Below are 22,224 nucleotides of genomic sequence, written 5' to 3' on the forward strand. Positions count from 1 at the left end.
ATGCCAACCTGCTCCGCGGACGGCGCTGGGGCTGGCAGGGGCGACACGGCGTCTCTGCTGAGCGGCTGTGCTGCCGGTGCGGCGATGCCACCGGCACCGCCGGTGATGGGGCAGACTCCACGGACTCGCTGCTCTCCGCCATCTACCACAGCAGCTACGCAAGCCAGGACGAAGATGTGGAGGAGGACGGGCGAAAGCCCCGTTTGGCACGGTGTGGCCGGGAGCCAAGGTATGGTTGTTGTTGTTGTATTTAAAGTAGTTGTCGTCTCTCTTTAGCTTCCCACTGCCCTGGCAAAGGCCTCCCCCATTTCCTTTCATTCCTTCGCTGAGTTTGTTCCTGTCCAGTATTGGCAAATCTGTATGATTTCATCTCACCGTGTTTTCTGTTGTGGTTAGGTCACGGCTTTTTTGAGTCTACATATTCTTAATCCACCAAGCACCAGCCAGAGCACTATCGTGATTTGCATAGTTTGCTTTTGTAGCATTCTGACACGCCCCTACTGGACTTCTGTGAAAAAAGTGCTCTGTAACCCATTGGATTTCTCCAGGATAAAGATTCCGATTCTGTACGGTGCGGTCGGCGGCGGGGGGCGCGTGCAGCTCCCGTCGGGTGCAGGCGGTGGCGACGACCCACAGCCGGGATCGGAACTTCCCCAAGCGCAAATCCTCCCCGCGGGGACCTCGTAGAGAGGGTGGCGGCCCCCCCGCCTGCTGGACTGTCGGCCTGGGAGGATTGGCTCGTGAGGAAGACTGTGGAGGAGCGGCGACAGCTGGAGCAGCGTGCACGAAGCGTAGGCGCGGGGAGGGGGGGGGGGTGCCATTGGTGGTGGTGCTGGAAATTAAATCTGGGAGTGTGCCACGGGGGCAGACAGTGGGCATCTAATTAATTCACTCGCCTCGGTGAAGCAGAACAATTAAGAGTTTGTGATTTTAATCAAGACATTTGTTATTTTTTGCGTAGATTTATTTGTATTGTCTTCGAGTTTGCCTCGTTTGTACAGTTTGTCCCATTAGCAGAAATGTAACAGGAGCACATAATTTGTATACCATTTGCGTAAATACAAATAGATTCATCTTCTTGGTTCTTTCGGTAAAGTCACGTTGAAGGGAAATAATAAAAATAAAATAATTCTCACGACGTTTCGGCCACAACGCAAGCAGCCGTCCCCAGGTGAAGACCAGGTCTGTCGGGGAGACAGTGTCATTCAGATTATTATGTTTTATTTTTATTATTTTATTATTTCCCTTCTACGTGACTTTACCGAAAGAACCAAGAAGATGAATCCCTGCAGTCACGAAAGCTTTAAATCGAAATTTAAATACAAATAGATTCTTATGCAATTCAATACGTGACCTGGTGCATTTGCATTGTCTGAACACTTGATAGCTACGCTGACTCGTGTGAATGCACGAGTGCTGCATTGTCCAAGCGTCGTACAAGAAATCCTGTCTTAACACCACCAACACCGCCCACCTCTCTTCCTTCGCAGGAGCGGCACCGCGAAGAGCAGCAACGAACTGAAGAGGAGATCAAATCGGAGAAGAGCAGGAAGACAGCGGAGCGCGTGCACGAGTGGATGAGGAATAAATTGGAGCAGGTGGGATACGGCACGGGAAACAGCAAAACTAAAACTAATCTCTTCTTGGTTCTTTCGGTAAAGTCACGTAGAATTGAAATAATAAAATAATAAAAATAAAACACTTAAATAATTCTCACGACGTTTCGGCCACGTCGTGAGAATTATTTTATTATGTTTTATTTTTATTATTTTATTATTTCAATTCTACGTGACTTTACCGAAAGAACCAAGAAGATGAATCCCTGCAGTCATGAAAGCTTTAAATCGAAAAATAAAACTAATCTATTTTTATTTGTACTGGATAAGGCCCAACTGAGCTATACAGCTCTTTTTCAAAATCGACCTGGCCACGTTTGATAGCTCAACGTGGAAATTTATAGCAGCCAAATACTCAAAACGCATGACGTTGATTCTAAATGTGCAGTGAAAAACCGGAGTACCCGGAGAAAAATCCACGCGACCACGGGGAGAGTGAACATGCAAACTCCAAATATGCAGCAGGCGTCAGGGTCGGGATCGAACTTACGACCTCCTGTATAACAGGCGAGGTAGTTAACATTTTTGCCACCGTGGCACTGGAATCATGTGGGTCCTGTGCAGGCGGGCCGGGTGGGCGGGCTACGAATTCGCGGGCTGCAACGTCACGTCAGCCACCCTCCGCGGTGTGCTCAGTTGCAGCTCGAGGAAGAGCAGGCGGAGCGCAAGGAGCGCACGAAGATGGAGGAGAGAGAGCAGGAGAGGCAGAGGATCTTGGAGAAGGCGCACGAGAGCTACCAGCAGTGGCTGCAGCACAAGGCCGCGGCCGAGAAGGAGAAGAAGCAGAGGCAGCAGGTGCGGCACACTCGCGCACTTCCCTCCGCAACGCAGCCCCACCCCGCCCCGTTCCATCTCCACAACACAGACCACCTCGTTACCTTTCCACAACACCGACCACCCTGTTAACTCTCCACTCCATCCGCAACACAGAACACCTCGTTACCTCTCCACTCCGCCCGCAACACAGACCACCTCGTTACCTCTTCACAACACCGACCACCCTGTTAACTCTCCACTCCATCCACAACACAGACCACCCCATTACACCTCCACTCCCTTTACAACAGACCACCCCGTTACCTTTCAACTCCCTCCACAACACAGACCGCCCTGTTAACTCTCCACTCCATCCACAACACAGACCACCCCATTACATTCTTGATTTGAAGCTTTCGTGACTGCAAGGATTCATGCTCTTAGGTTTTTTTTAGGTAAAGTCACGTAGGTAAAAAAGAAAATTTAAATTTATAAAAGTAATAATAGAAATATTTTATTTTATTTCTAGTATTACTTTTATAAATTTTTATTTTATTTTATTACCTACGTGACTTTACCGAAAAACCCTAAGAGTATCACCCCATTACATCTCCACTCCCTTCACAACAAACCACCCCGTTACCTTTCCACTCCATCCACAACACAGACCACCCTGTTCACCCTCCACTCCGTCCACAACACAGACCACCCTGTTAACTCTGAACTCCCCTTCACGTGTTCTCCACTCAGCAACACAGACCCCCCCCACCCCATCACCTCCAGTCTACCGAGATCTGAAGAGAACAGGGCGCCAGTCATGGTGATTTTGTAACTTTTACTTCACGAAAATTAAAGCATCGAGTCGAAACCCCCCCCCCCCCCCCATCCAGGAGGAGATGGAGCGGCTGGCGGCAGAAAAACGCGAGAGGAGGGAGAGGGCGGAGAGGGAGTTTCGGGAGTGGCTGGAAAAAGCGAAGACGAGACCTCGGCCCAAACGCGAGTGGCCGCTGGGCAAAGGAAACGGTGAGGGGGGTGGGGGCGTGGACGGGGGTGGTGGTGACCTCACGCGCAGTCACGCCGAACGCCTGAGTCGGCGACACAACCAGCACCCGAGGTTTGAGAGGGTGTCAGTTAACCATCGTAGCTTCAGTCATTCAAGTCCCCGGGGGGGCACGAGCTGTTTCGAGGAGTTACAATGCAGGGCAAAAACCCTGTGTGGGGTTTTTTTTTTCCCTTGGTGCATTCATATTTTCGATGTTAATTAAAACGTACCGCTCTTCGTTGTGTTTGCGTTGTAGCCGCGTGATGTTAACTATCGCTGGGGTGCCACAGTGGCGAGCTGTTAACTGCCTCGCCTGGTAGACGGGAGTTTCGTGGCTTCAATCCCAACCCTGATACCTGAATATATTTGGACTTTGCGTGTTTTCCCTTTGGTGGTGTGGATATTACTCCTGGTTTTTTTGGTTTGGCTGCTATAAATTTCCACGTTATAAGCACACTTCATTGAGCTAACATTTGTGATAGTCAGGTCGCTTCTGTCAAAGAGCTCTATAGCAGCTCAAGGCCTTATCTGGGACAATTCGGTTTCGGCACCGAAAGTTGGCAAATGGCCTCTTTCGGCATACTTTCGGTTTTGGCCGAAAGTCAATTTTTTACTTTCGGTTTTGGCCGAAACTATAACTTGTTTCGGTCGGCCTCTATTGAAAACCAAGTTGTGTTTTTTAACATGCACCCCCCCCCTCCCCACACGCTCTCCCCACCCACAGGCACCTACAGCAACGCAGGCTACCCGGCGCCCAGCTTCTACAACCCCGTCCCCTGGAAGCCGATCCCCACACCTCCCCAAGACGCCGTCTGCCCCAAGTCGGCCAAGGGGAAGAAGGCGCGGTGCGCCAGCGCGCCCGCCGCCAGGCGCGGCGCACCCACCGCTGCGGGCAGACCCGGCGCCGCCAGACTAAGGTCCTAGAACGCCGATTCCCACCCGTCGACCGACAGCCTGGCCCTGTAGCGTGAAACTAAAACTATTTATTTTACCCGATAAGGCCCCATTGAGCTATATAGCGCTTTTTCAGATGGGAGCGGGCCACGGATGAAAGCTAAAAGTGGCTCATCACGTGTAAATGTATAGCAGCTAAATACTCTACAACACGTCGATTCTAAATGAGGGGAAAACCAAAGGCCCCGGAAAGAAATCCATGCGACCGTAGGGAGACATGCACACTCCAAACATACAAGCATCAGGATCGAACCCACGATTACCTGTATACCAGGCGAGGTGGTTAACATCTCGCCACCCAGGTGCATTGTACTCACCCTGTAAGCTGTTGTGGTGAGTCAGGGGGCACGGCCCCGCTCTGGGAGTTAGAGATGTCCTTTCGAGAGCAGGGTGGGCGACCTGCTGCTCCAGCGCTGCATGTGGCTCTTCCAGGGACTGCTTCGTGACATTGTGAGAAGCACAGTCTCGGTTTCACCACACAGTGCAATTGCACAATTTTTTTTAAACCAAATTCGAAGAAAAAAAAAAGTCCTTTAATTTGGTTGCGGACCCCTATGGGCTATAGCTGAGATTACAGATGGAATTTCCTTATGTTCTCATTTATCCCTGTTGCCATACTACGTGCAGTACCGAAAAACCCTAGTTTATCATGTTTAACTAAACCACAAGATTGTCATATAATTGTTAATTCTACGCAACCCAGTACTGACCGACCCTTAGTCGTGCACGTAAAAGTTCCATCAGCACAAAGCGGCATGTTACCTTGCCGAAGGGAAGGAAAACCACCTGGACTCAAAGTGTGGTGTTTGTTTTGGCCACACACCCACTTTGGAGGGTTGTTTGAACAGCGACGATGCCCACAGTAGCTGCCACCCCTCGCCGTCAAAGGGGAGTGACTATTGAGACAGACCCAAGCGCACTCATTGTGGTGGTGTGCGGCAAAGAGGTGCATCAATTCGTATCCATTCTTAAGCTCGCGATACATGCGTCGAATGACAGTCTGTGCGTGTGTGCTGGTTGTGGGGTGGGTGTGTACGACTTGTGGGTTCTTTTACAAACACTACAATGTTCAAAATCGTTTCGAATATCAAATCGTGGCAATTCATTGAATTTCCGTGGAGGGGCGCGGGACTGTTGATTTGCACTTAACATCGATTAGCACGGTTGGCTACACGCGATGCAAAAGATGTTCAACATACATAATACGCACAACACAGATGGGCCTACACCTCCAGCCTGCAACTTTATTGGATATGGCGCGGCTATATGAGGCCGACCACTGACACAAGACTGCAAACGATATTCATCTGTCGTTGACCCCTGACTGTATCTCAAAAAGTCTTGTTCAGCCATTCGTTCATAAAATGTTGCCACATTCCCGATGTAAGATACCGAGGGATTGAAATGCCTGAAATGGCACTTCTATTTTAACTTAAGGAATTGTATTTTTCTCTTGTGCAGAATGTTTAAAAGTTACTTTTGGCCAATCAAAAAATCTCGAGAAGAGTTTTTTTTTACCATTTTGCCAAACAACCGTTAGTGGTAGCTTGATGATGTGACTAATATAATGAGACTTCAACAAATGATCAGCAACTTATTCTGGTGCGGGTTGTTCCATGTGACCGCCCCCTTGTGTTTTCGGGGGTTCGTACCGTGTGTCCTTGGATACGATGTCCGACATTTTGGCATCGGAGAGGACAAGGCAGTACACATCTGGGAGCTTTTTTGTTTTTATTCCCGGTTCTTATACAACCGTGGACACACTTAGATCAACAACAACAAAAAAACTCAAACTGGGACCCTTGAAATTAATAAATGTTTTTTTTTATTATCAACTGGCACTTTCGTCATAAATTTTTTTGTACACATATTTAAATGAACAATTGGTAATATCTATACGGTAAGTCAACGCTTCAGGAACGCTTTATAATCCCTGCTCATCCGTGGCATGACGTGGGCGAGGCGGGCGGGCGGAAGGGTGTTCTCCTGCACACTTGCAGCCTACGGTGATCGGAGCGAACCAGCCATTGCGAGCGCAAAAGTAGCGCAAACTTGCCAGCCGACCTCTCGTTTCTTGTAAACCGATCCGGCTTCACAGTCCCATCGCGCGAGAGAGAGAGAAACGGCCACTCTTGGCAAAGTGCTAGCGCTTGCTGGTGGTGGTCCTTGCCTTGGTGATGGGGTGGGGGACTATTCATCTGTCGCAGCAGTCCTGCAAAAACCGAGCCCTCCAGAGCAACTTTTAACACAACAGGTAAAGTGGAGCCATGGTTACCGTCTGTAGCAAATACTGCGAGTTCACGGCATTTCTCCTCCGTTTTGCATTTTTTCCGGGTTTTTTTTTTAAGTTTCACGAGATTGCACCCGTCACAGTGAAAGACGTGCGGCGAAGACGCACGGGGGCCCCAACTAAAAACCCAACGAGGCCCGCACCGAACTGCGGTGCAAAAACTCAAATCGATCGTTCCGCTCCCCCCCAACCGCAGTTTCGACAGACATTAAAAAGTAAATGCGAGGAAACTTTAATAATACTGCCTTCGGGGTCCCAGAACGAGTCACGTGGTGTCAGGCACAGGAGGGAGGGGGGGGACGGGGCTTACTTACAGCGCAGCGGCTTGGGACAGTTGGGCAGGAGGAGGCGGTGGTTGCCACCCCCACGCGCCCCCCCGCCGCCACCCCCCTCCGCCCTGGTGGGTGGCGGCGGGCACCGGCGGGCACCGGCGACCGCCAGGCCGGGGGGGACTTACGAGGTGGCGTGGCCTGGCGAGAGCGTGACGGAGGAGGGCAGTAGCTCCGCAAGGCTGACCCCGGCCTCGCGGCACAGAGCCAGCGCACGCTGCACGGGCGCTCCCCCTTTGCCGCCGCACGCCGAAGACGACGCCGACGCCGCAGCCTCCGCTTCCGCGAGCACAAACTGCACGCGGTGCATACGGTGGTGAGACGACGCGTTGGGGCGACGGGTTAGCGGCGACGATGGCGTTGGGAGCGTTTTTCTTCTAGCTGGCGAGCCGATCGTCGCGACACGCTTTGGGCCCACCGGTGCCACGGTGCACACACAATACACGTGGGGCACCAAAGTAGGAGGGTGCTCGAGCGGGCAGAGATGAGAATTCCACGATGAAAATTATCTTCCGAGAGAAAGGAGACGGAATGAAGACTGGTGCTTTGGCGGCGAGGTGGTGGTGGTTGCTACTATTATTCTTGAGGCAAGACTTGGACGGATCGAGCACGTGTTGGACCAGAGACAGAGACGATGCAATTAGAACGACGATGGGGATTAACCTTCTTGGTTCTTTCGGTAAAGTCACGTAGAAGGGAAATAATAAAATAATAAAAATAAAACATAATAAAATAATTCTCATGACGTTTCGGCCACAACGCAAGCAGCCGTCCTCAGGTGAAGAACAGGGCTGTCGGAAAGATTTTTATTTCCCTTCTACGTGACTTTACCGAAAGAACCAAGAAGATGAATCCCTGCAGTCACGAAAGTTTTAAATCGAGACGATGGGGATGCCACCGGTGCACTGCGCAAGGAGTAAGAGGGAGACCCGAGGGCGAGAGGGAAGGATGCAGCTAGAGAAGAAGGCACAGAATAGCAGTATCCAAACAGCTGATCCCCAAGCAATAGTGGGGGGGGGGGGGGTGGGGGGCTTTTGGCAGAGAAGATTACACTTTTCTCGGTGCTTGCCATGGTGTGTTAGTCTCCACATTTTACTGTTATTATTGTAAGTTAATATCTGTTGCGAGGGACACGATTCGAAAGCACATCAGAAAGCAGACCGGGATCTAGACGATGAAATATGGGCGAGCGGACAGCAGGTTGTGGAGTGCTTTTTGAAAAAACTTTGTGTAATGCAAAACAACATCCTCAGGCATCATCGAGTTTAAATTACCCGCGATGATACGATCAGAGGGCATGGCACGCGGACAAAAGAAAATGGAACGAAAAGCGTGCAAAGCGCGTGATGAGATGTGCGATTCGAATTGCACCTAAGTGACAGACGGAAGAACGCATCGGAGAAATTGCAGGACGTCGCCTGTTAAGCAAAGTTAAGTGCGCGCTTGGGCATGGCCAATGCCTGAGACCGCTGACGGATTGTCGGTCAACGCAGAGAAACGCCCGGGAACAGATGGCCGGCCCCGGAAATGGAGCGATGAAATCGGCTCACGTGCAAGAGATGGATTTCTGCATCACAAGAGGGATGGGCATCGGCTGTCGGGAGGTCTTTACCCAAAACCGAGATGTAACCACACTTTACCTCGCCACAAATGACCTCCCGATCCGACTGGTGAAGCCCATTTATGCTGCTGGGTGCAGCAATGCGGGTGGGCAGATTTAAGAAACCTGCCCGCCGGGAGATGGAATCAAACCGGCTCCCTCTGGATTGCAAGTCTAGCGTGTTAACCACGACACCACAGCAGCGTCTGCCGGGGGAGTGATAACTCGGTCCCGACCTTCCCAAACGCATCCCCGAAAACCTGCAGAGCAAATAAATCTAGCAACCACCGCCGCCACCCCGTGTGTGTCGCGAGCACTCGTGCGGTGCAGGTGCGGTCGGTTACATCTTTCCAGAGCGACGCGGAGAGCGGAAGGCAGTGCAGAGCTCGGACGAACAGGCGCCGCAGCTGGGGGAAGACACGGAGCACACACGGCTAGGGCTCGGGCAACGCGATGTTTTCTCCACGTCGCCGAGGGCGGGTGGGGGGAGTTGCCGAGCGATCGCGCATTCGTTTCAGACGTTTGTGGTTTGAATTCGGCAGGCCGACCTGGATAACCACTGCAATAACTGTTATGCAAATCTGGCTGTCGGCTGATGAGGCTTGGTTGTAATTACCGACGGAAATCCGTACTCGAATTCATAAGTTTTTGGATCAGATCGCGTTATTTATGTGTCATAACACTCCACCATCCGACACGGCCAAACAGTCAAAAACGTGTCACGTCTTTCAAAGGACAAAATAATTCACTTCTTTAGCCCACCGGTGTGTTGAAGAGAGAATCAACAGCATTTTAAAATTTGAGCAGTACGACGTTTCGCTGGTAATTACAATCAGCTTCATCGGGCAAGAATGGCGAAGCTCTCCTGTTGCTTCCGGTTGTTTGTCTTTTTATATTAAACCCGATCATCTGAGATTGGGAGAAATCCGGTTTAATTGGTTCTAATTGCAGAACCGCACTTCTCAACGATGGGCTTCATCCATTCCAAGCTAAGGAACTCACTGGCGCCCACGATTGTGGACGAGAAGCTCGTGTTCATCAAGACCAACCTGCCCGCCGCATTCTACGACTACCTCGTGCCCGACGGCCCCCCCGAGTACGATAGCAGCACAGACGAGGAAGCAGCCCAAGCCTTGGATCAGAGTTTCGTATTCAATAAACCAGGTTCTAATTCCCCGAAATCGGGTTTAATTGTATTAAAGAAAAAACCCGATGCCTGCCGCTGGAAAAATGGGGTTTTTTCCACCCATGTAATGTTGTGGGTTTGCTCTCCAACACATCGTTGTGCTGAGCTGGTAATTGGCATGTTTTGTTTAAGTGAGAAACGTTGCTAAATGGCTGTGTCGGGGGTGGTGGCAGGCTTTAACGACACATTTATACTCACGCGACCGAACCCAACAAAACCTCATGGATAATATTGGTCGCGAAAGCCTACGTGTTAAAACTATTACACTACGCGCCATCTGCTTCACATTGCCCATTAAAGATCCCCCTCCGACGTCATTCGCAAGCTTAGTAGGCCACTACGCGTCAGCCTCGGGGGGGATCCAAATTTGCCACATTTCGATACTTACACCACAAATTATTGAATCCGAATTATACACGGCAATAAATCGGCCACGACCGGCAGAAACCGCAGGTCACTCCTGTAAACAGGAGTGACCCGGTCGCGTGTCGAATTTCTCTCGCCCTATTAAAGCGTGTTCAACCTGTAACCTGTAACTCAACGGTTTGCGACAATAAATTTGGCGGCGGCGGCGACGATGACGACGCGTGTTGCAGGCAACCGAGGCCGCGCTCCAATCACAAAGGCGGTATATATATATATCGGTGCGTCGGTCCTCACCTCCGACGGGCCGTGAAGTTTTCTCGTGGCAGCGATGACTCTGCAATCGGGAAGAGGAAGCTGCTTTTAAAGCGGCGACGGAGACACAGCAGCTACAGCAGCGGTGGCAACAATTGGCAACAGCATAAGCAGTAGAGGAGCGGTAAACTAAACTAGAAACTATTTTATTTTACCAGGCAAGGCTCGCCGAGCTATGCCGTGGAATTTTATAGCGGCCAAATACTCTGAAACACGTTTCTATATTGGGAGGGAAAAAAACGGAGGACCCGGAGAAAAATCCACGCGACCACAGGGAAAACACGCAAACTCCAAATATACAACAGGCGTCAGGGTCGGGATCGAACCCACGACCCTCTTGTATACCGGGCGAGGTAGTTAACATCTCCTAACCACCGCGCCGGCCCAGATGTGACGGCGACAACAGGGGTACACATCCAACATTGTCGCTCAGCTCCTGCGCGCTAAGCGCCAGCGCATTAGGCCTGGAAAACGATTTACGGTGTCCCAACTCTGTTCAAGGATCCATTACTCGGTGACACTTAAAGCATTTGGGCAGCGGCGCAGCAGCGGGGATAACACAACTACTAGCATTCGTCATGAAGACTTCGGCTTTAAAAATATTTTTAAAAGTATACAGCGTGGGGCGGGGGGGGGTAGTTTGGGACAATGGTTCTTCACAGCACAGAGACGCCGCATGTTCCACTCTACCTCCCCGGCATCTTACGTGCTGCGAAGAAGGACCGTTGCTTGAAACGTCGACCATTTCATAGTTTTTTTTTTACGTCGAAGGCCAGCGTTGGACAAAAGCGTCAAGTTCTTTTATCAAACCAATGGCTCTACATTTATCGAGTTCTCTCAAACTCGTGTTTTACTCTCCGAATTTGAGGATCACATTTTTGCTTGCGGGTCCAAATGTTTTGCGTCTAGAGTTGGAGAGAACTCTAGCGTTGTTTTTGCGTCGCAATTTTTTCGCGCGGCGCGCGTTTCCCCCGCAGGCACAATTCCTGCCGGGGGCAAACACCGATATTAGTCGACGGCTCTGTTCTTACGCTCGCGTGTACGCGCGTTTCGGCGGTTAAAGAAATCGGTTCGTTAAAGGTTCGAGCAAAACCACCGCGCGTTACCGGTCGCCAACATTGTGGGCCGACGGAGGAAATCACGCGGCACGACACAAGACGGGTACCGCGAAGCGAAGGAAGAGCCGATTGTTAAAGCGCCGACTGCGAATCGTTACGTGCCGAGCGAGTGGTTGGGATCACCGTCGCCACCATGGCCAAAAGCTGCCGGATGGCACCTGGGGGGGGGCGTTTGAACGAGGGTAGCGGCTTTCTTTATTTTTATAACCGCACGCCAACGTGACCACCGCCATCGGGGGTGACACTGCATGTCACACCTGTGAGCAGACGCCCACCCAGAAAACCAACAGGCAGGCGAGGGGGGCGGTGACGGTGGCGAGACGGCGGTTAACGGAAAGGGGGGGGTTTTGTACGATGCCGGTCGAAGCCTCGGCGGACAACGGCATCGGTGGCTTAAATGTTCACGAGACCGTTCGTCGAATCTTGCGGGCGTAAGTAACAATAAAAAAAATCATCGATCAATTTAAATTCGCACCTACTGCGTGCGCACATTGACCCGCGGGCAGCCATTAGAGACCACTACACATTTGATTCATCAAGCGAATCCTGATCCGGAGTCGTGATGATAACAATTGTGGTGATGAAAGCGTTGATAAACGATGGTCGTGGTGGTTATGTTGATGATGACAGTGATGGTGGTGGTACTACCACCCGCTGTTGATGATGATGGTAGTGACGGTGATAATGGTAAGGATGATGATAGTGATGATAATTCGTTTGTTGTTTTTCTCCCCTCCCCCCCGTACCTCCGAATCGCACGGTTTCGCTACGTACGGCGTGAAAGAAATTCAACGTGCACACGATGACAGTGGCGGTCTCGGCGATGATGGTAATGATGATGGCAGCGATGAGCATTGATGATAATGGTGGTGGTGGTGAAGCACAGGGCACTGGGGATGACATACTCTTAGTTCTTTCGGTAAAGTCACGTAGGTAAAAAATGAAATTAAAATTAATAAAACGTCCACGTCGATGCCTACGAGCACCTCGTGCCTTCTTTGAGCTCCGCCCCCCCCTCCCGATACGTTTCATTCATTGGCTACCACATTCTGATAAGCTCCCCCCCCTCTCCTCCCCCTCAACTTGTATTTAAGAGCTTGCATCTTGAATCCCTGCCTCACTTGATGAAGCAAATCTGGCTGTGACGGTCCCACCTGATGACGGAGACTTGTGTTGCCTCCGAAACGTCGTGTTTTTATTATTTTAGTTTTATTAATTTTTATTTAATTTTTTACCTACTTGGTGACTTTACCGAAAGAATTAAGAGTATGAATCCTTGCAGTCACGAAAGCTTCAAAATTGGGGATGACATTCCGGCCGCGGGATTTTTTGTCTCGGCGTTCATTAAAGGCACCGAGCGTCGAGGCCCAACAGTACATTTTCCAGATGAAAAGACAGGAGGGCAGCCTCTGGATCAGCAGCTTGGCCTGTAGAGCAACGCTGTGGACGTTTCCCTCCTCCGCCTCCGCCACCAGCAACCTGGGTTGGGTTGGGGAGGGGGGGGGATGGGGGGGGAGGGAGGGGTAGAGGTAGGAAGGGGCAGCACAAAGGGCAGCCCACCTTCCATCTTCTTCATCGTCATGAGCGCCACCGACCCACCCCCTCCCCCACTTCAACATCACTCATCCCCTGGTCATCGTCGTCGTCACAACCCAACATCGATCATCATTCCGGCTACGCTATCATCGCAACCCAACGTCAAAGGCCAATATCAACGTTATCATCGTCAGTTCAATTTCTAGCAACGCTACCATCAGCACCGTCGTCACAACCAATATCACTTGTTGCGACTCATCATCACCGTCATGGTTCCAGCTGCCACCAACACTAACGTTGACACCAACATTGTTCCCACCACCATCATCATCATCGTCGTCGTCCTGTCCCTCCATCCTTACAAACCGCACCACCACGTAAGGAGGGTTATGCGATTGCAGGTTGGTGCAGTGCGCGGGTTAGCGCAGCGTGTGCCACGGCTGTATAGGAGCCCTGCTTGGGCTACGGCAGTGTGATGTCGCTTGCTGGAGCTGTGCATCATGGACGTACGAATGTTGAATTCCTCTCACACCGAACGTAGCCAACCGTGCATATCGGAGGTACGGGGGGGGGGGGGGGGGACACGGACAACAAACTAAACACAAAACGCAGTGGGAAAAAAATTAGTTTTTGAAAATCTAGATTTAAAAGTGCACAGCTCCCTCGCCTTCCTAATATCGGAAGGAGGAGCGTTCCAGACGGCCGCACAAGCGCACATGAACACGCGCGATGCGGTGACCGTCTTCGTTCGACTGCGAACCAAAATCCGCCGTTGTGAGGATGACGGTTTATTTCCCCTCGACGAGATCAGCGACGGTAATAAGGCATCACACGGCCGGGCGAGCGCAGTGCGATGTGGCGGGCGAGAGGCTCGTGCCGGCATAGAGGAGCGTGCCCCCCCGTTGGCGGACGGAGGCGCCCCTTGCGTGGCATTACCGTAACGCCAGCGCGGCGTTGGTGGGCGCCAGCGCGTGCAGCCTCTCCAGCGCCGCCGAGCGTTGGCAGGGCGGCAGGCAGCCCACGTACACGTCCACAACCTGCACGCAGCCCGTCAGCCGACCGACACAAAGACGTTGGCGCCTCTTTTTTTTTTCCCACAGCACAGCGGAGCTGCGTCGGGCTCGCGACCGGGACGGCTCGTTTTTATCCCCGCTGCGGGAGCGGAGCCGTGCCGCCGAGCGTCGCGCAGAACGATACGAGCGGAGATGAGCGCAGACGACGCGGTGACCTCACGGCGTAACCGACCGATGTGAGATGTTAACTACCTCGCCTGGTGTACAGGAGGTCGTGGGTTCGACCCTGACGCCTGCTGCTGTATATTTGGAATTTGCGTCTCTCATCATCATCATCATCACGGTGGCTAGGAGATGTTAACTACCTCGCCTGGTGTATAGGAGGTCGTGGGTTCTATCCCGACCCTGACGCCTGCTGCTGTATATTTGGAGTTTGTGTCTCTCATCATCATAACGGTGGCTAGGAGATGTTAACTACCTCGCCTGGTGTACAGGAGGTCGTGGGTTCGATCCCGACCCTGACGCCTGCTGCTGTATATTTGGAGTTTGTGTCTCTCATCATCATCACGGTGGCTAGGAGATGTTAACTACCTCGCCTGGTGTACAGGAGGTCGTGGGTTCGATCCCGACCCTGACGCCTGCTGCTGTATATTTGGAGTTTGCGTCTCTCATCATCATCACGGTGGCTAGAAGATGTTAACTACCTCACCTGGTGTACAGGAGGTCGTGGGTTCGATCCCGACCCTGACGGTGCCCGAGTTTGCATGTTCTCCCCGTGGTCACGTGGATTTTTCTCCGGGTCCTCTGGTTTTACCCTCCACATTTAGAATTGACAGCACGTGTTTTAGAGTATTTGACCGCTATAAATTTCCACGTGATAAGCCACTTCATGGAGCTCTCATTTGCGGCCAGGTCGTCTCTCAAAAAGAGCTATAACTCGTAGCCCACTCGTTGAGGTGAGCACCTACGAAGGCCGGCACGGCGAACGAGGAGGTGGTGTTGCCGTCACGGCACCACGGCCGGCTGCCTTCGTCTCCGCAGCGCCGATGTTGACACGCCGCACCGAGAACTCGTGTAAGGTGGAATCGACGTTGGGGAAGGCCCCGGGAACCGGTTCTGATATCACGCGCCACCAACGCGGGCCCGTGACTGGAAGCCAGAGCCGGGCGGCCGCGTTCGTAGCGCGGTGCGCGCTCGCCCATCAGCCCGGATATTTTGGAAGTCGTTCGTGCGTGGCCCTCGGGAAGTAAGGGAGAGGTTTCCCGCAAACGTAGTCTACGAGACGTGTGTTTTTCGGGTTGCATCGTTCCCATTAAGCGGCGGACGTATGAATGTAAAACTTCTTTAGCGCCGTACGTAGCCAAATGTGCTAGTCGGAGGTGCGGGGGAAGGACAACAAACTCTGCGCGAGTCTGTGGGCATCTGTGTGAGTCTGTGGGTCTCTGTGTGGGTGTGTGAGTCTGTAGGTCTCTGTGTGAGTCTATGGGTCTCTGTGTGAGTCTGTGGGTCTCTGTGTGAGTCTGTGGGTCTCTGTGTGAGTCTGTGGGTCTCTGTGTGAGTCTGTGGGTCTCTGTGTGAGTCTGTGGGTCTCTGTGTGAGTCTATGGGTCTCTGTTTGAGTCTGTGGGTCTCTGTGTGAGTCTGTGGGTCTCTGCACGAGTCTGTGGGTCTCTGCACGAGTCTATGTATGTAGAACATCTTTAGGACCGTACGTAGCCAACCATGCTAATCCGAGGTGCCGAGGGGTGGGGGAAGGACAACAAACTAAACACAAAAAGCACATTTTTAAAGTGCACAGCTCCGGTGGCTTCCTACTGTCCAAGGGAAGAGCGAGGCGCTCCGGACGGCCGCAGAGGTGCATCTGAAAGCGTGACGCGAAGCCGCCACCGTGCCCGTCCCGACGGCTCGGCCAACAAAACTCCGCCCGCCGGAGCGAGGACGAGCGCGAGTTTCGCGCGATGGTCTAACGCTCCTTGCCGGATGGGAGCGCCGGGCGCGGGCACCTGGTTGTGGAAGGTGTAGTCGGCCCAGTACTTGGCGGAGGCGTGCGGGAGGGCGCGCCGCACCGGCACCGTGGCGAGGCAGCGGTGCACGAGCGCCGTGAACGACCGCAGCTCCGGCGCTTTGCTCGCCGACGCCAGCAGCCTCGCCTTGGCCTGCGTCAGGTAGCTGCGCACACGGACGCGGGCGCAGACACGCACGCGCAGACACAACAACAAAAACAACCGCCATTCGCCACTAAGTGGCGGTGACGTCACCACGACGCAGACACGCACACGCAGACACGCACGCAGAGACACGCACGCAGAGACACGCACGCACAGATCTTGCCCCCCACCATATAGCCTTCAACAGATTTACTTCTTAGGTTTTTTCTGTAAAGTCACGTAGGAAAAAATAAAATTAATAAAAGTAATAATAGAAATAAAATAATAAATCACGACGTTTCGGAGGCAACACAAGTCTCCGTCATAAGGTGGGACCGTCACAGCTAGATACAGTAAATCTAGCTGTGACGGTCGTGATTTATTATTTTATTTCTATTATTACGTTCATTATTTTTTTATTTTATTTTTTTCCTACATGACTTTACCGAAAAAAACCTAAGAGTATGAATCCTTGCAGTCACGAAAGCTTCAAATCTAGAATTCAACAGACTTGTTTGGGGCAAGTGTTGTTAGCGAGTAGCAGCACCGATGAAGGCCGGCACGGCAAACGACGGGGTGGGTGGCCAGCACCGTGCCCGGCCGCCTTTGATTCCGTGAGCGGGGAATCGAAATCCGGTCACCCGGTTCGTAGTGGGAGCGCGCCCACCACTACGCTAGCGCACGCGTGCACACGGAAACGCGCACGCACGGCACACACACACACACACAAATTCCCCGTGTAGCCCAACTAAACTATTTGGGGAAAATTCTGTCGGCGAACGAAGGCCAACGGGTAGCACACGACACGAAGGGGTGGTGCGGCCAGTGCCGATGTTTACACACTGCACCGGCTGTTTAAGGCCTAGTCAACCTAGGCGAGGCCCAGGGCTGATTCAACAATGTCAGTGGCATAATTTCACGCCTAAAATACCCACTAAAAAACCGACTTCACAAAGTCCTCCGGATAACTTGTGCGCTGGCGATCTGGTCCAGAAAGCTATTAGAAAATATTTTTATTGTACTATTTTGAGTTTAATTTTCGATTTAAAGCTTTCGTGACTGCACGAAAGCTTTAGTTTACCAGCTAAGGCCCACCGAGCTGCACGACACTTTTTCAGACGCGACCTGGCCGTCACAAACGATAGCTCAACGAAGTGGGCTCATCATCACGCGGACATTTGTAGCAGCCAAATACTCCCAAGATCACTTTTCTAAACGTGGGACGGGGAGGACCCGGAGAAAAATCCACGTGACCACGGGGAGAACGTGCAGCTGGCATGGAACTTATAATAATTAGTTTTTTACTCTTTTTTCTGGCAACAAAACTGACACCTTTTTACAAGGAATCATGTTTGCATTAACCACAACACCTGCGGTCAGAATGCAAACAAAAAACACAACTCTGATAATGTATGCACTGTCCTTGAAATTGATTGGTCCACACCAGAGACAGATTTTCTTAGAGCCTAGTCTCACATGGTGTTGGACCAGATGACACCAAAAGGCGCACAACTCAAAGACAACGCACCATCAGAGTATGAGGGCTCGGGGGACCGCAGGTATTGTGGTTAATGCAAACATGATTCCTCGTAAAAAGGTGTCAGTTTTGTTGCCAGAAAAAAAGGGTAAAAAACCTATTATTCTTACGCACCTACGATAAGCGCCGATGGCTACGTACGGTGCAAAAGATCAACATACGGGTGTCAGGGTCGGGATCGAACCCACGACCTCCCGTGAACCAGGCGAGGTAGTTAACATCTCCTAGCCACCGCTAACAGAGCGAGGTTGTGCCGCGCGGGTGCTCGTGCAAGCGTGGGCAACACACTCCAACCACAGCAGCCGCAGCGGCTCCTCCGTCAGCTGGGCCGCCCCCAGGGCAGCTTCGTGGGCGTCCGTCGCTCCGGCCGCGGGACTCGCCAACACCTGCCAGGAGCTACCACCGCACACACACACACAAGGTCGTCCCGTCAAAAGCCGCACGCCGCGCACAGCAACGCCGCAACAACGACACCAACTATTTTTAGTTTATATTCTTCGGGAAAGTCACGTAGGGGAAAAAAATTATAATAAAAAAAATGTAAAAAAATGTAACAGTTATTATTTCCCTTCTACGTGACTTTGTCTTCTCGACAGACCTGTTCTCCACCTGAGGATGGGTGCTTGCGTTGTGGCCGAAACGTCGTGAGAATTATTTGATTATGTTTTATTTTTATTATTTTATTATTTCCATTCTATGTGACTTTACCGAAAGAACCAAGAATATAGTTCATAGTTGTTCCATATTATTTATCGGATACGAGTCTATTTCACCCAGTTAATTACACTTTTGACGTTCAGCAGTGTGGCTATTTTGTTGCGAGTACCATCATCTGTTTTGACGGCATTCGTTGTAGATGCGTATCCCCCCCCCGCGCAACTACAGCCCCGCCCACTTACCCCCCCCACCACCCTGCCCAGTATAAACCCCTTGACTCCGGCTTCTCTCCCACTTCAGTAAAATTTCTTGCTTGTAGTTGTCACACCTGATGATGATTGCTTGTGTTGCAATCAAAACGTCGTGATTAATTTTTTTAATATTATTATTTTTTCTTTTCTTTTTCACCTACGCGACTTTGCCGAAAGAACCAAAGAACATGGATCCCTGCAGTCACGAAAACTTCAAATCTTGTATATTTTTAGTTTACCAGGTAAGAGCCCACTGAGCTAAATAGATCTTTATCCAAAGCGACCTGACCACAAATTATAGCTCGACAGAATTGTTCATCGTTTTTTACCCTTTTATCTGGCAACAACACTGACACCTTTTTTTTTACAAAGAGTCATGTTTGCATTTACCACAATACCTGCGGTCGGAATGCAAAAAAAAATACAACTCTGATAATGTATGCACTGTCCTTGAAATTGATTGGTCCACACCCGAGACAGCTTTCCTTAGAGCCTAGTCTCGCGTGGTGTTGGACCAGATGACGCCAAAAGGCAAACATGACTTCTTGTAAAAAAAAGGTGTCAGTTTTGTTGCCAGATAAAAGGGTAAAAAAAACTATTATCATATTTTGCTACTGGCAAAGGAGGTTTCAATGGTGGTTCATCGTTGTTTGTAAATTTTATCAGCCAAATACTCTCAACGCGTAACACCGATTCTAAACGTGGAAGAATAAGAAACCAGAGGATCCGGAGAAAAATCCACGAGACGACGGGGAGAGAGACACGCAAACTCCAAATACACAGCAGCAGGCATTAAGGTCAGGATCGAACCCACGACCTCCCGTACACCAGGCGAGGTAGTTAACATCTCCTAGCCACCGTGATGATGATGATGAGAGACGCAAACTCCAAATGTACAGCAGCAGGCGTCAGGGTCGGGATCGAACCCACGACCTCCTGTGCACCAGGCGAGGTAGTTAACATCTCCTAGCCACCGTGATAATGATGAGAGACGCAAACTCCAAATATACAGCAGCAGGCGTCAGGGTCGGGATCAAACCCACGACCTCCTGTACACCAGGCGAGGTAGTTAACATCTCCTAGCCACAACGGCGCACGAGTGAGGCCTCGTGAAGATTAGCATCGTATTGGTCACGAAAAAGTTCATCGTGGGGGGGCGGGGGGGGGGGGGAACGTACCAGTAGCAGAGCCACAGGTAGCCCTGCTGGGCCTGCAGCGTCTCGCGCGAGACTCCGGCCGCAAAGTCGGGGGCTCGGAAGTTGTACGGCACGGGGCACCCGAGCAGAGACCTGGAGATGAACGCAACACGTGTTATGCGCACGTACGTATGTTGAGCTTCCTTCGCACCGTACGTAGCCAACCGCGCGAATCGGAGGTGCGGGGGAAGGACAAACTAAACACAACAAGCAGTTCTAAAGAAATGAGTTTTCAAACAAGTTGATGATTTAAAAGTGCACCGCTCCAGCGGCTTCCTAATATCGGAGGGGAGAGCGTCCCGGACATCTGCAGATGCGGCGAGTCTTCGATGGCGAGCCAAAATTCGCCGTGAGGGTGAACGGAGTTCACGTGATTGTGCTCCTTGACGAGTTCAGCAAGGTATTGGTGGTTCATTTGTGGCAAGCGCGCTGTGTGTGTGTGTGACTAATGAGCTAGGGTTCAGGGTTCAGTCGGCGAGCCTCGCAAACCCATCGATCGCACCACGATGAAGATGACCAGTCGACCCACGGTCCAGACTTGAAATCACAACCTTCCGGTTGCTATACCGTCTGCCGGCTGTGGTCACATGGCACGTGCACGTGACTCGCGGGTAGGAAGGGAGGGGGGGCGGCACCTGAACAGGAGCTCGGTGGTGGCCGCCTTTTCCTCCGCGAAGAACGACACCGCGAGGGACTCGAGCACAGCGATCGGCTTCTCCTCCACAGCCTGAACGGACACAGACGACAGACGGACGTTCCACACCTCGCAACGACCAGAGCTACTGGCGTGGTCACGACACAGACACCGTCAGACGTTTTTATAAATGCGGAGGGGAAAAACCGGAGGACCAGTGGTAAATCCACGCGACCACAGGGAGAGAGAGAGACACACAAACTCCATATATACTAAGCAGGCGTCAAGGGGTCGGGATCAAAACCCACGACCTCCCGCATACCGGGCGAGGTAGTTAACATCTTGAACTCGACACCGACATCGACGGCCGATCTCCCGACCTCGCGACGACACCTCACAGGGCGCGACCAAATCATCTCGACCCGGGCGGACCCCCCGCCGGAGCCGTAGCCGTAGCGGCAAACCCCGGCTCCGCCACTCACGTGGGCGGCGAGGAACTTGGCGGCGTGGTAAGCGAGGCGCGCGTCCCTCGGCCGGCGCCGCAGGGCCCCGAGCCAGGCCCTCGCGCCCTCCGCCGCGTCGCCCCGCTGCACGAGCGTCTCCGCCAGCTGCCGCGCACGCCCTCCAGCTCCAGCGGGGTCCCGGCAGCCTCCGTGCAGATCGTGCCGCACAGCGCAAGCGCCTCGTCCCAGCTGCGGGGTTTTGGAAAAGCGGGCGAATGAGGATGGAACGAACGGGACGTGGGGGGGGGCACGCGGTGGTGAGAAGTTCTCCCTCGCCGGGGATGCGGGTCGCGGGTTAGAACCCGATACCTATTCCTGGGTTTTTTTGGTAAAGTCACGTAGGTAAAAAAATAAAAATTAATAAAAATAAAATATTTTACTTTTATTAATTTAATTTTTTTTTACCTACGTGACTTTACCGAAAAAAATTTAAATTAATAAAAGTGAAATAAAAATAAAATATTTTACTTTTATTAATTTTTTTTATTTTACCTACGTGACTTTACCGAAAAAAATTAAAATTAATAAAAGCAAAATAAAAATAAAATATTTTACTTTTATTAATTTTTATTTTTTTTACCTACGTGACTTTACCGAAAAAATTAAAATTAATAAAAGTGAAATAAAAATAAAATATTTTACTTCTATTAATTTTTTTACCCAAGTGACTTTACCGAAAAAACACAAGAATATGAATCCTTGCAGTCACGAAAGCTTCAAATCTAGAACCCGATACCTGTTGTACATTTCGAGTTTGCAGATCTCCCTCCGAAATGTCGAGCTCCATGGAAACCAGCGAAGGAATGCCCCCCGAGCTACGTAGCTCTTTTTACAGAAGTGACCTGGCCACAAATGACGGCTCAACGAAGTGGCTTGTGCGCAAATACTCTAAACGCACGTCGATTCCAAATGTGGGGGGACAAAGCGAGAGAGAGAGAGAGACACGCAAACTCTAAATATACAACAGGCGTCACAGGTCGGGGCGAGGGAGGTAACACCTCGCCACCGCGACGCCCCACATTGTAGTAACAATGTGCGATACATCTTCTTGGTTCTTTCGGTAAAGTCACGTAGAAGGGAAATAATAAAATAATGAAAATAAAACATAATCAAATACAATTCTCACGACGTTTCGGCCACAACGCAAGCAGCCGTCCTCAGGTGAAGAACAGGGCTGTCGGA

The 22,224-nt window shown here is 51.4% G+C and overlaps 2 protein-coding genes across 2 annotated transcripts in view; one reads left to right on the forward strand and one right to left on the reverse strand.

Moving 5' to 3' along the window:
* LOC133360306 (coiled-coil domain-containing protein 34-like) lies at positions 1–6,203 on the forward strand. The gene is given in 8 exon segments (XM_061578951.1): positions 1–78; positions 81–229; positions 601–700; positions 702–791; positions 1,491–1,598; positions 2,253–2,411; positions 3,263–3,395; positions 4,139–6,203. Coding segments are annotated over 8 exon segments (1,017 nt in total). The 3' UTR covers positions 4,339–6,203.
* The window catches only part of LOC133360307 (zinc finger C3H1 domain-containing protein-like), a 17,363-nt gene continuing 1,309 nt past the window's right edge, over positions 6,171–22,224 (reverse strand). The window contains exons 4-13 of the mRNA XM_061578952.1: positions 21,022–21,231; positions 20,541–20,632; positions 19,888–19,998; positions 18,090–18,197; positions 16,121–16,286; positions 14,042–14,142; positions 12,947–13,048; positions 10,434–10,473; positions 8,932–8,994; positions 6,171–7,282 (exon numbers count right to left, since the gene is read on the reverse strand). Of these exons, the coding sequence (XP_061434936.1) occupies positions 7,112–7,282; positions 8,932–8,994; positions 10,434–10,473; positions 12,947–13,048; positions 14,042–14,142; positions 16,121–16,286; positions 18,090–18,197; positions 19,888–19,998; positions 20,541–20,632; positions 21,022–21,231 (1,164 nt within the window). The 3' untranslated portion in view covers positions 6,171–7,111. The remainder of the gene's footprint in view (positions 7,283–8,931; positions 8,995–10,433; positions 10,474–12,946; positions 13,049–14,041; positions 14,143–16,120; positions 16,287–18,089; positions 18,198–19,887; positions 19,999–20,540; positions 20,633–21,021; positions 21,232–22,224) is intronic.

Source organism: Lethenteron reissneri, chromosome 68, assembly GCF_015708825.2.
Source record: "Lethenteron reissneri isolate LAM-NWPU_2019-01 chromosome 68, ASM1570882v1, whole genome shotgun sequence".
NCBI lineage: Eukaryota > Metazoa > Chordata > Hyperoartia > Petromyzontiformes > Petromyzontidae > Lethenteron > Lethenteron reissneri.